At 39.4% G+C, this 13,377-nt stretch overlaps 1 protein-coding gene across 6 annotated transcripts in view; it reads right to left on the bottom strand.

The window, feature by feature from the left end:
- The window catches only part of PEX5L (peroxisomal biogenesis factor 5 like), a 121,639-nt gene that overhangs the window by 36,370 nt on the left and 71,892 nt on the right, over nt 1-13,377 (bottom strand). For 2 of the 6 annotated variants that reach the window (XM_069792663.1, XM_069792658.1), the window contains exons 2-4: nt 12,094-12,159; nt 10,315-10,419; nt 8,863-8,901 (exon numbers count right to left, since the gene is read on the bottom strand). The exons of 1 other annotated variant lie outside the window; for it this stretch is intronic. In XM_069792663.1, coding sequence (XP_069648764.1) covers nt 8,863-8,901; nt 10,315-10,419; nt 12,094-12,159 — 210 coding nt within the window. The remainder of the gene's footprint in view (nt 1-8,862; nt 8,902-10,314; nt 10,420-12,093; nt 12,160-13,377) is intronic. 3 more of the 6 variants (XM_069792664.1, XM_069792660.1, XM_069792661.1) reach the window with 2 other exon arrangements.

The raw sequence follows: 13,377 nt of genomic DNA, 5'->3' as shown, positions 1-13,377 counted from the left end.
CTGCCATATTTCCCCTCAGCACAGGCTGGGCGGCCCTGCAGACCAGGGCACTGAGGGGAATCACCTGGTCGCCATTTTCTGTGCCCTGTCACCTGCCCCATCCCCAGCTGTATCCATTTATTCAGCTGATTTAGTTTATTACCTGCAGCTGCCTTTGCTGTGGAATTTTCCTTTCCCCAGTGCTCTGGTTTAGCTAGTGGTGTCTGTGCTGCCCTTAGGGCTGCTGTGAGAGGAGGAGGCAACAGCAGCTTATGGTGATTCCCTCTCTGGATGATCCTCAGGCCTGAAGGGTAGGTGGGTGCCCAATGAATGGTGGTGGTTTGGGGTCAAAAATATTAAAGGCTGGGTGTGGGTGTGCTGGGGCAGGAGGGGAGGCGTTGCTGTGAGAGAGGCATGGCGCTGGCCCCCTGAAAGGGAGAGGTGGCCATGAGAGGGATTTCTTCCTTCTAGCCGATATCCTGCCTGGTCTTAGCTTCCCTCAGATGCTCAGCTGGCACCTCTTCCTCTGCCCTGCAGTCACCCCTAAATCCTCCCAGGCCTTATTTTCTCCTCTTGCCCCCACAGAAGCTCCCTGCCTGGTAAAACACCTTCCTGGAGCCTCGGGCCCAGGGCCTCTCCTCATGCCCGGCACTGCCCTAGGGAGTCTGCTCGGGGCACAGCAAGCACCCAGCTGCCACCATGGTGGCAGCTCTACTGTCCCAGAAAAATTTGTCTTCTGCTCACCTTCAGGGCCTTTGGCTTATGGTTTTAATGCAGGTGCCTCTTGCGATGCTGGTGTCAGGGGTGGTGTGTTTTACTTATGTGAGAGACCATGTGAGATTATGTATGTATACAGCAACTGCTATGGCTTTGATTTTGCTTTACTCCCAGCCTACATCTTACATTGTAGTAAGAGAGTTATGAAATACCTAGGGAGTAGCCTGATTTAAAATAAAAAAAAAGGGGGGGGGAGGGGTGGTAGTTCACAGGGCTCTGTTGTGAAAAGTTTCCACAGAGCAGCTTCGTTTGGCCTTAAGGCAGAGGGAGCTGGAGCACACCTGGTGCTCAGGGGAATGGCTAAGAGGACCAACTTCTTACCTAGTGTTACATTTACAGTTGATAATGTTCACCTGCACAACCTTCCCTGCTCGTGGCTACAAGTGCTTTGTTTTCTCTTCCTAGAGTGCTGGGCTTATGCTGTGGGAGTGCTGGAGTGCACTGAGGCTGCCAGTAAGGTATGATCCTGACATCCCGTTTCGTACACTCTCTTACTGCATTTCCGATCTTGATCTGTTTGCAGTGTGCAATGCATGCAGTTTTCTTCTTTTTTTTAATGTTAGTAGGGCATAACATTATGCTAGTCTTTAAGATAAATTATTTGGAATTTAAATTGGGGGGTTCCAGTCAGGCATAGGCAGCTAATTAGCACCTATGTTTTGAGCACATAGTGAACTAGTTCTCTTAAATTAAGTGCCTAAATTCCCTCCATGTTCAATAGGGAGAGATAACGCCTAGAAAAGCAACTCCAGAAGGAGATCCTGCCTGCCTAATTTAGGCTGTCCCTCAGGAGGCTCTCAAAGGCACCTAGCTTTCTCACTGGATATATACGGGACTTATTTTAGAAGGAATGGTATAAGAGGCACCTAAAATTTAGATGTAATTAGCTACCCAAGTTAGTTGGATTGGATTTTACCCATTTTGTCACTGGAGGCTGATTGAATTACTCAAGGCACTAATTTAGGAAGCCCCAAACTACTAATGGGTAATCCCCTGTGCAGTTCAGCAGCAAAGCTGCTCCTGGGCGCTTTACACCTTTTGCTGTACTGCCCACTCAGTGTGCTGGTGAGGGTGTGGTTGGGCTGCTGACTGCATCAGTGAAATGATCTGACCTAGAAGGCTCAGGCTGTGGTAATGAACACATGGTAATGAGCATGGGATAAAGCAGGAACCTTTTAACTCAGATTTTCTATTGGGGAAATTGTATTTTTGAACTTTACTCTGAGCAACTTGTCTGCTGCTTGGGTGAGACTGGACAAATAGGTGAGTTGATTAGATTAATTTGAGTAGTTTGTAAATGTTATACTGTTTTAACTTAACCAGAAGCATCTACGAAGGCATCAACCAACTTCAATCGCTAATTATTTGTATGATACATAACAATGGTTTCTTGATAGACAGACTCTGCGCACATCTGGCACATCGTGATCTTTGGTGGCGCTCACTAGGACAGGAGGAAAAAAGTGAATTAATTTCCACTAACTAGTTATTTCTAAAAACTGATAAATGGGAACCACAACTAGAAATTGAGGTTATTGGTCTCTAGAGCATAACTGGAAGTACTGGCCTGACAGTAGTGTCTGTGGATCATTATCTTGGCAGGGTGAGAACTGGAAGACCTCCTTTTCTGCTTGCTGAGGGAGGTTTGGAAAGGAAAATCCTGACAAAATCACTAGTCTCATGCTAAAAGTTCAAATTGCCTGAGTTATGTTTTTCTTCACCCACTTTTCTAGCATGTTTATAAATATTTCACAATCAAAATTACCACCTCACACACTTTCTTTACTATTGTATAGTAAGTGTGATCACTACTTCACTTTTTGTATCATCCTGTTCCTGGGTGATACTAATTTTTTCACTGTCACTCTAGTGTGAATTTATGTCCCAACAAAAACTGACATGCCAGCCAAATCTTTGGTTTTCACAAGAATAGAGAATCCATTCACAGGGCACGCAGTATAACTAACTTCCACTTAACATGAATTGCGGGAAGCTCTAAAACTGAGACAAACTCATCCCACCCTCCTGCAAAGAGCACTTTGGTGTTGCTGCCTCTCTGAAGACTAGTCTTGCTCAGCAGGTGATAACTGGTACTCTGTTGCTAAGTAGTAGGAAGTGTGCGGAGTGGCCTGTGAATCAGAGGTGACTGTCTTACCTGAAATCACACAAACTAAGTTATCCCTTGGGGCTTAATGCAAACAACTGACAGAGAGCTTGTGTGAAGTCAGAGAAGCTGTGGGAGGATTACTGTAGATGCTGTAGATGCTGTATTGGATATTTACATTCACATGCTAGCTGTGCTGTTTAAAACCTATGCTTGATGTCTAAATCTGTAAACAATAACATGCTTATGTTGTGTCTTCATAAACAGCAGTTGCATTGCTCGGTGATAACTTGCTGCGATCGCTGTGTCACTAGCATCCTGTGTTTGTAAGGGCTGACCTATACAAGTTATGGTGTATTTTTGCAAGGTAGAACTAAATATCTCACAGTTCACCATCTCCTTCCCTCTGTTCCTCTTGGTCTGGCTAAAGGAAACTAAATATGGGAATTGTAGTTGTATCTGGCTCCTGCATTTTGGCCTTGTTCCAGCAAAGCACTTAAGTGTGTCCTGCAAAACTCAAGGTTAAGCATGTGCTTAACAGTCTTGCTAGATCAGAGCTGTGGGGGAAGGGGAGGAAAGTTGCTCTTGTCATATTTCCATTGTGACTGACACTTTGGCCTCTACTGCTCATATAAATGTAATTTACTGTAAAGCTGTCTGTTGCATTCATATCTGCATGCTCTATGCACTTTTTTAAGTAAAGGAAGCTGTTTACTAAAATGGAGTGACTCCCTTTCCTGGGTGTCAGAAGATTTTATTTATTTTTTTCCCCTCACTTGGCTATGCGTTGTCTTTGTGGTGTGACACTGCAATTTGTGTTTTAGCCTCTCCCCTTCCCCGTATCGCTATCTGAACTGGAGAACTGCTCTACAACAGTGATCAAAGACAAAAGTCATCATAGATGCTTAGAGATCCTTGAAGTAATATAGTCACTAAGAAATTACAAAATGTTCCTTTAAAGAAATGATTTCTGTAATGTTAGTTTATGGAAGTACCTAGCCTGTACTCCTCAAATGGCCTGCTAGTTAATTGAGGGATTAACAAATTTGACATGTAAGCTGAGTCAATGTAGGTTGGGAAAGTCTTGTAGAACAGGGAGGCTACAGAATCCAGCTATCTGTTGAGAAAGCCCTGAAGAAACCTATACTGTGGGAGGAGGCACAAGTGTCATGACAGTACCTACAGGGAACTACATGGTGCTAGATTCTAGTTTCTATATCATTCATTGGTTTGTGTGGCAACTCCAGCTGAAGAGGAGGTCTGACTTTGAGAACCACAGTTCTCAAATGCTTTTAAATAAGGTGCAGAGGACAGAAACTACAGGACTCCTGCTTCACTCGTTTTGCAGGGATTACATTTGTACTCTTGCAGCATCTCTGGGGGCAACTATGATGATTGCTTACAAAGTATTGGGAAATTATTTAATGTTTTTATTAGCTGAAAGTAAAGATGACTGCCAGCACAGGGAACTAAGCTACATATGCAAATTATTTGTGAACCACCAGCGATCCACAGGTAAGTTCAAGAGTTTCGGCAGTGTTGGATTGTACAGAGCCTCATGCACTACTCTGAGTATGGTACATAATCAAATGTTAATTTAGATGAAAGATGCACAACTGCTGCTTTTTTAAGACCAAATCTTCATGCTGTAGCAGCATGAAGACTGTAAAAATGAAGATGAGAGAATAAACAATATCAAATATATCATCTCCTATCACAGAATTTAATTTTTGTAAAGCTTATGTAAAGATCATTCCTAATGATCTTCAGCTGTGTGGAAAATGCTGTTTGTTCATTTCCCATGCCACAAAATTCATCTTTCACTGTATTCTTGCTGTATCTTTGCATATAGGATGTAATTACTTTGAAATCACACAGATTTTTCATGTCCTGTCTGTGGATTTTTCTTTTAAAACAGTTCTGTAGCATATCTAGAATAAGGCTGTAGTTTTGGATATATTACTGTGGGCAGTCATAGTAACCAAGTCATAATTTCTTGTTAAGTCACACAGTCTTTCTCCGTAGGGATCTGTCATGGTGTGTGTGTGTTTGCTTTGAAATGTATTTGCAGATTGAAAAGCTTGAAACTCAAAAGCTGTTTGTGAATTTTTCTGGACTTGCAATTCAGCAGAACAGTTTCACTGTACAACCAGCAATTGAATATAGAACAACTGTAGCACATGGCTTGCAACTCTAGCAGGATAGTATATTTTTACTTAAGAGTATTCATGAATGAAGAACCAACAAATTTCTGAAAATTAATTTCTATTCATAAATAATTAATATTTTAAAAAGTCCAGGGTTAAACTGGCATAATATATTACTTGCAAAAAAAGGTTTGTCCAAATCTTTCTGTGCTAATGGAATGGTAAGGCATTTTAAAATGTATGAAACAGTATAGTTAATTTTTTATTTTATTAAAAAAATTACACCATCAATTCCCATGGTAATTTCAAATTAAAACTGTTATTTCATGGAAAAATGTATTTAATTTATGTGACAGAGAAATCTGCATAACTTCAGGCAAGCAGCCAATTTATGACTTTTAAACATATTGTCAGGGCAACTTTATTATACTCATGAGACTATTTCTGCTGAAATTATGCATAGTGCCCTAAAAGCAATAATAGTGTTAAGCAATATTTAATTTAGAGGTAAAGAACCAATTAATATTTGTACTGCTAAGCATGCATTTATGCATTTTGTGTTTTCTTTTTTACTCTTCTTGTATTTACCCTGTGTTTATAGCAGATGAAAAAGAGTTATCAGTAGGACTTAAGAAGTAACCCCTGTTAAACTACTCAAAACTTTTATAATAAATCAAATGAGACAGATTTGAGATGTATGGAAAATAATGCTAATGAATTTATTGTGAATCCTTTAAAAAGAATATAAAAATCTGGTCTTGGGTCTAGTCCTCCTGGTTAGTGAGGATATTGCCACTGTTCTCAGAGGGCTGATTGGAATGTACAGTGAATTATTGTAGTCCAAACTTAATTATTGTCATTATCTAAAACTGGCATGATTCTTGCCTTTTTTTACATGAATGTATATCAATTAGTTAAAATGGAGTTAATTCTGGTTTAGATTGGTATAAAAGAGAACAGAATCTAATTACATTCACTTTAACGTTCCACCATTATGTTATAATGTTATTTAATAAATGTTTATGGACTGGGCTGTAAATCAATGCAAGTTTAATGCTAAGAAACTTAGAATTGAGAACATGATTGAGTCAAATGGGACTATTAACCTTTATAAGGAAAACTGTGATTATGCAATCAAATTTATGTAGTGAGTCCTTGATAGACACATCAGAAAATCTACTAACATTGGGAGCTGAATATTAGCTATCTTTACTCTGTTTCCTTTATAAAATTGAACAGAAGCATTTGAAAGATCCCCTAACAGAGTTTAAAACCAAACCCCCAAAACAAAACAAAAAACCCAACCAACCAAGCAAAAAACCCCAAAACAACAACAAAAAAACCAAACACCAAACCAGTGGAACTTAGGCACTGGAAATGTTTGAGTATTTTACTCATAAGCCCTTGAGCAAGTATAAATGTGCTTGGACCAACCAACGGCATGCAAAAAACTAACACAGAGAGACTACATATAAAAAAAAAAAAGTCTTAACCATCTGGTGGAGTTAATTGGGGTGTAGTCATGAAAGGTTTGGGGTTTTTGGGGGTTGGTTTTTTTGTGGTTTTTTTGGTTTGTTTTTTTTTTTTTTTACAACTTGTGTGCAGTAGCCTGCATTTTGCATGGGATAGGATGAGTTTTAGTACATTTCTTATAATGTAATTTCAACTTTTAAAATTTCTTCTTTCCATTTCAAATTCTAAAACTAAGTGTTCTGTAGGTTAACTTTTTAAATTACAAGCAGTCAATAACAAAATTGTACTGTGAGCAATGTCTGTGTAGTTCCTGTAAATTCTAAGTAGACAGCTCCCATATTCTTGAGTTACAAACAGAAGCGGGGATAGCTTTCAATATATACTTTGTGTTTCTTTTTCCTATTGGTGAATTTTTCATGGACTCCCATTTCTGTTCCATATAATACCAGAGTATATTTGTCACAGGATCATCTTGGACATGAATCACCTCTTCCAGGTCTTATTTCTTTCTATTATCTTTATAGGGATCCTACCATCACTAGCTTTCCAATTTATGTACTCTAATGAAGAATCTAAATTATGTGTGATGAATCTGGGACAGATAACTCCTGTGACGCTGTGAGATTTGTTTGTTTAAAATCAGGCTGACAAGGCATTTAAGCATGCACTTTTTTTACTGCTCAATAAAGCAGTTAATCATATTTTAAAGTATAAGTGTGGATCGAAGTACTTTATTGAATCAGATCCTTTGAAGTTCACTGACCTGTAGTAAATTGGGAATTTCATAGCTGACTGTACAATTAAACTTTGACTCCAGGGGATATTTAGGTTTAAATTTCTCATTGGAAAGTAGTTTTGAAGTGAGCTTTTTTTCCTCCTGACAAATGCAAAGAAGCTGTGAAGAGGTTAAACAAAAATTTTATTCTGGAATTCAAATTGAACTTGTATGCACTATTTTTCTCATTTATTTCTCTGCTTCAGTTAGAAGTATATTGGTTCATAGCGGAACTTACAGTTAATCTTTGAACCTTCAGCGAACTTTCTTTCACTTCTAGGTTCTATTCATATAAAAAAATACTTTGTTTCATTTGTTCCAGTCTCTTCTGAATTATCTTTAAAAAGATAAAGGGAGACAGCAACATCGTATAGAGATATGTTCTACAAAATCCCATTAGTACTGAAAGCTCACTCTGTTGATGCCTGAAGTATTAAATTTGGCAACTATGGAATGCTTTCTCACACCAATAAAGTGACTTTCATTGAAAGTAACTGAGACAGAATCACAAAAAATAGATACTGAAAGGCCTATTCAATTACCAAGAATACCCCTCTGCTTATTGTACTATACTCATTACTGCTGGAATGATGGTCAAGATTCCCAGTTGCCATATACTGGCACAGCCCCACTGGAGTCGCAGTGCTTTTTTGCTTCATGTTATTTGAAGATTTGCCTCCAAATCTGATGATATAAAATAATACCTGATGATATAAAATAATCTGTGAATTGGAAACTTCCTTAAAATTTAATTCACAGTATTATGTCAACAAATAAGTGTCATATTTTACAAGCAGGGCTTTGCTAGGAGCATAATAATAAAATGTGGGTATTTAACCGACTTGTTCTGTGTTGGATGTGTTTTTAACACTTTCCAGAGGAAGAAAGCAAAGAGGCATCTCTTAATATATAAATTCAGGGGCCTCCATACATTATCACTAACTAGTTCTCCCAAAATGACGATTTAGAGTCTCTTCTTTGTGTATCAGATTCCACTTATGCTTCCTGTGGAGTCTGCTTCCACAGTCAGATGTGATTAATCCTCCATTCATCAAAGATTTTTGGAAATGGGAGATTTCACTTCTTTTCTTTTGCTTTTCTAAAAGCCAGTACTCCTCTGTCTGGGCTTGACCCTTGCATTTTACTTGCAGGTTTCTTGCTTAGTTAGTTGTAGGAATGGAGCAACATAGATACCTAATGTAAATAATTACTTCCTAAGATATATACAAGCTCGTACTGGGTTCAGTGGTGGTGATAACTTTGGAAAGACCAAGCCTTATTCTCATGACCCAATTTAATCTGGCTTGGGAAATTTGCAGCTAATTTGGAATTTGTGTATTTCACCCTGTGAGCAGCAACCACATCCATCTGTTTCATCATGTAAAGGGTGGAGACAGACACTTTGATGGTGATGGCTAAATGTATATAGTGGTGCGTTATTCTGAATGAATGGTCTGAACGAGAGGTCTACACGGACACACTAAAGAGACAGCATCTCAAAACAACATTACAGCCAGACAGTTGGGATACAAATGATCTATGCAATATGGTCATACAACTGCACATCACACATACATGATGCAGAGATGGCTATGGAAAATACTCACTTTTTCACTTGATTCTGCTTCCTTTTGGCTTCTGCACCCCTTTGGTGCATAGCAGGGAAGTAGGTATTTGTATTTAGTGGAAGAAATTACACCAACTAACAGACACAAGCATTTTACTCATAAATTTATCATAGACTATTGCTGAGTAGACTGACAGACAAGCACTACAAATGGTGCATTAAACATTTAATGAACCCAGGCTGAACTCCTGCTCCTACTGAAGCCAATGGAAGTTATGCACTTTTTTCTTGTGGGGTGGGGTGGGTACAGGGGGCAGCATTTTATGTTGGTTTCTAATTGTTTGTTAATCACTTAGTAGAAAATTAGAAATGATGCCTTGAAGGGAGCATCCTTTTCCTTTGTGCAATTACTTCATAGACATTAGAGTTCGCCACAAGGAAAATACGGTGTTTGACAGAGGCTGAGGAGGAGATTGCCAGCCCTGGTTTCCAAAGTAGATCACGATATTTCTATAATGTGTATTAGTGCAGTGCATCTGCAATGCTTTGTAAGAGAAGTATGTGCTGGCCTTGTGTGCATCTTAAATACTTTCAAAAACTACAGCAGCTGTTACCATAAAACAGGATTGTGGATTTTGTTGAAGGCTCTCGCATAAGAACAACTATGTGCTAAGATTACTTCCATTAAACCTCCTGATAAGTAGGAGCAGCTTGTGTGCACTAAATATTAACAGTAAACTAAATGCACTTGCTTGGGGAACAACTTCATGTACGTGAGTGACAGGAGGGAATAAAATCCACTCTAGTAGTGGGATGGAAGTGCTGTGTTTCATGGTAGTGTTCAGTTCCTGTCTTCAAAAAATTAACGAAACCACCTAAGGTTCGATGGCTACTCCAAGGTGTAAGGTTTAGTGTGATGACATCACATCCTTCCTGCAGCTGAAGTTGTAGAAATGAAAGCAATGAGGTGTGCAAAATAACGTATTCTGACCTGGGCCAGGAGTAGAATCCCGGCGAGAGCTTATAGGGGTGCGATCTGAGATATTGAAAATGATACTACTGTGCAGTGGTTGTTTCTTATCTTATATATGCATTGCAAATGAACGCTTGTGGCGTGAACATCGATGGCATGAATTATAACAGAAACTTTAAGTTGGTTTTAAGTAGCTTTCTGGTAGCTGGCATATACCGTACTTCCCACAGATCCCTTTAGCTGGGGGGAAAATGCATTTTCGTTCAAACGTTCACGTCAGCGCATCTAAGCCCCCAAGCGATGACATTATTTCCCCCGTGCCCGCGAGGACACCGGTGCCGTTGGCGCGAGGTCCTCCAGCAGACGGGCTCGGCCAGCACGGCTGGAGCCGAGGGGGCAGGAGGGGAAGCTAAGGAGCGGGGAGGGTCCCCGCAGGCCGTGCGCGCCCTCCGCGCCTCCCCTGCGGCCGCCGACTCGCGCCCTGTCCGCGGCCTCCTCAGAGCCCCGCGCTCCGCCCACCTGTGATGTCATAGTAAGGAGGGGCTTTTCTTCTGCAGACTCCTCCCTCGGAATCTCCTTCATCACCATGGCAACAGCCTTATCTGCCGCCCTAGAGCCTTTCCCCTACAACAGCGAAATCAACAATGGCGCGAGTCAGCAGCGGGCCTGGCAACAACCGCTTCCCAAAAACACACCCCAGAACCATCCAGTCATTCAACTGACGGCGTTTACGGCTGGAAGCGAAGCTTGGCTGGAAGTAGAATACACAAACACGCTTTAAAAATAATAATAATAATAATAAGTTATCTGTGAACCTGTTAGTTAACAATGCGGTTGGGGTCTAGCCGTAGTCTTGCGACTCGTTAGAGCTGCCCCAGTGAAGTCAACGGGAATACGGCACTGCCTGGCCGGGGCAGGACTGGCTGGAAATACTCCAGTGCAAACGGAGGGATTCGGACCTTCTGCGGGGTAAGATCTCCATAAGAGTAGGGTCTGGAGAGTCAGCCCCTTGATTCAATTTTGCTTACGCAAAAGTTCATATCTGAAATGCCTGGGTTTTGCTTACAAAAGCTGATTTTGCAAATAAAGCACGGTTCCTTGTAGTTCACTGAGGCAAACTCTTCCTGAAATGTGAACGTATAACCCGCAGGGCTGGGCCTGCAATGTTTATAGCTCTAGTAACACTTTAAAAAGCAATTTACATCATATAAACAGTCTGGGTTTTTGCTAACAGAATATACGGAGCCAAATTCTGCCATCATAGGCATTGCTACAGTTCTCCCCAAAATGGCCACTGTTGTTGAACTTACTGTGAGGATTTTCATTTTTAAACCTCACTTTTCTTAAAGTTCGCTTAATAAATGGTAACTATTCAAGACAAAGTTAAAAGGGTATTTATCTTCTTGAATTCACATGGATTTCTGTATTTTGATCTCTTATACGCTTGCAAGTAACAGAGAACGTACTGAGCGTACACGTAAGGCATAGCAGCAGAACTGTATTATGCTAGTGTCCCTGGGCATGTCCTTACTATTATACTTTAAAAGTTCCCATTGATTTCTGTAGAAGTTTTAGCTGTGCGAAGACTGCAGGATCTGGCTCCATAAAAGCAGTATTTTACACTAGACTTTAAATATAGTTAATCCTTAAAAGCCTATTAACGGAAAGGATTCTTTACTGCAACGTCATATGCTAGAATTATTCACTAGCACTGTATTCTGTGTCCAATAAAAAAACCACTATTGCTTATACTGAACTACAGGTTGTTTCAGAAACATTTCATCAATTGCAGGTAAAAACATGATGTACTATTGCGGGTTTTAAACAGATTTTATTAATCATCACTTCAATCTTAGGTTAGCTTGCTTGTGCAACACATCACAGTTACCCTACAGAGAGTTCTTTGCATGCTGCAAGAAATTCTCAGAGCAGAAGTGTCATAAACGATAAGCATGCTGGATTTGTGATGCCTTTGATATCCAAAGAACTGCAAAGTCATTGTAAATTTAAATATATTTAATTCAATGAGAATTACTTCTAATTGGTAAGCATATCAAAGGTTCTTGGCCAATTACGTATTTACGCTGTTCATGATTCGCATGACATGTTCCAGGTCTATGAAGCTTGTTTCTAGTATGACGCATGGAGCTATCATTAGCTAGCACTAGTAACATGCTATTTGATCTTTATAAAATGTAGTCCTTTTGTGCCGAGTGCTAGAACAAAATAGTTTATCAGCTAGAAAGGATGCATTGGAAAGCATGCAGTGCTTTTATTTCTTGCAGAGTAAAAACCCACCAAAGCAAAGGTCAGGTCACTTTTTTGAAGACAGAGCCACTTTTTCTTCAAGGTTTCACCTACTGCCTGAAAAGAGTCATGATACTCATATTAGTACCTGCTGTTAACCTTTCATAAACATAACTCTGCAAAACCCTGGGAGTGGTTGATACCATATATAAAATCTGTCTCATCAGTTTAAAGTGGCTATAGTACAATGTAGAATAGTAACGTGATGAATAACTCTGCTATTTTTTTACGAGCAGACGTCGTATATTTGCTAGTCAAAGCAAGTGGTTTGATACTACTTTTTTATTAGATATTTCTTTTAGCTTTCCTAAAAGACTACATGTAAGTCAGGTTGATTTATTTCTGGCTACTCAGCCTATGGTATGAAAAACATTATTCTGAAACTAGAAGTTCGTAGGCAATTTCCTGGATACCAGAGAGAAAGGCACTGCAGTGAAATAGCTTAAATTCTCGGATTCTGGTCGAGAGAAACACAGGTCACCAATTAATTGGAAAAGCCAGGTTTTTATTCTGGTGACTAGAAATGGATTTTGTTGTCCAATGTAAGGTATGTAAGCTTGAAAATTTTGGTCTCTGTTTGCTGTAGTGAATACTATATATTAAATCCTTGCCTATGAAGTGATTAGGCAGAAGAATTGGAGAGGAATAAAAACGGTTTTTCTAAGACCAGGACAACCTTATTACTGTTGTGAACTGCAGCTGACATGATAATCTCTAGTGCATTTATTACAATAACCGTTGAAGGATTTTTCTTTTCCAAAAAAAAAAAAAAAAGATGCTATTTACTTGGCCTCCTTCAATATTGTGTTGTTTCTTAGCGTTTTGGCTTGTATGTATTTATCTGTTACAGTAGCTTATTGCTCAAACCCTGTAATTCTTCAACAGCTAATCTTACACTTGCCAGGTCTTTAAAATGAACAGTTTGTTGATAGTGCAGATTTGCAAGCTAAGTTATTTTCTCATATAAACAACAGTTTAATAATTTAGTAAATTAATTTCATCATTGCCTATTTGCAATATATAGATGGAAACAACTGTGATGCAGAGCATGACAACCTACGTACAAATCAAGACAAACACAAATTGATGAAGGAAAAATATATTATTTGTTTTCATGGAACATACTGCTTAAGAAAAACTGAGAAACATGCCAGTATTTTGTTATTTGATACACTTAAAAGGGAACAGTTCCTTTAGATGATGTCTCCAGAGCAAAATGAGTGGAGTTCAGAGTATTCTCATGATGCTAAATATTGATAATAGAGTTGGGTTAAA

This window comes from Haliaeetus albicilla, chromosome 9, assembly GCF_947461875.1.
Source record: "Haliaeetus albicilla chromosome 9, bHalAlb1.1, whole genome shotgun sequence".
Lineage (NCBI taxonomy): Eukaryota > Metazoa > Chordata > Aves > Accipitriformes > Accipitridae > Haliaeetus > Haliaeetus albicilla.
The sequence above is the reverse complement of the archived record's forward strand: the minus strand, read 5'-3'. Positions and strand labels throughout refer to the sequence as shown.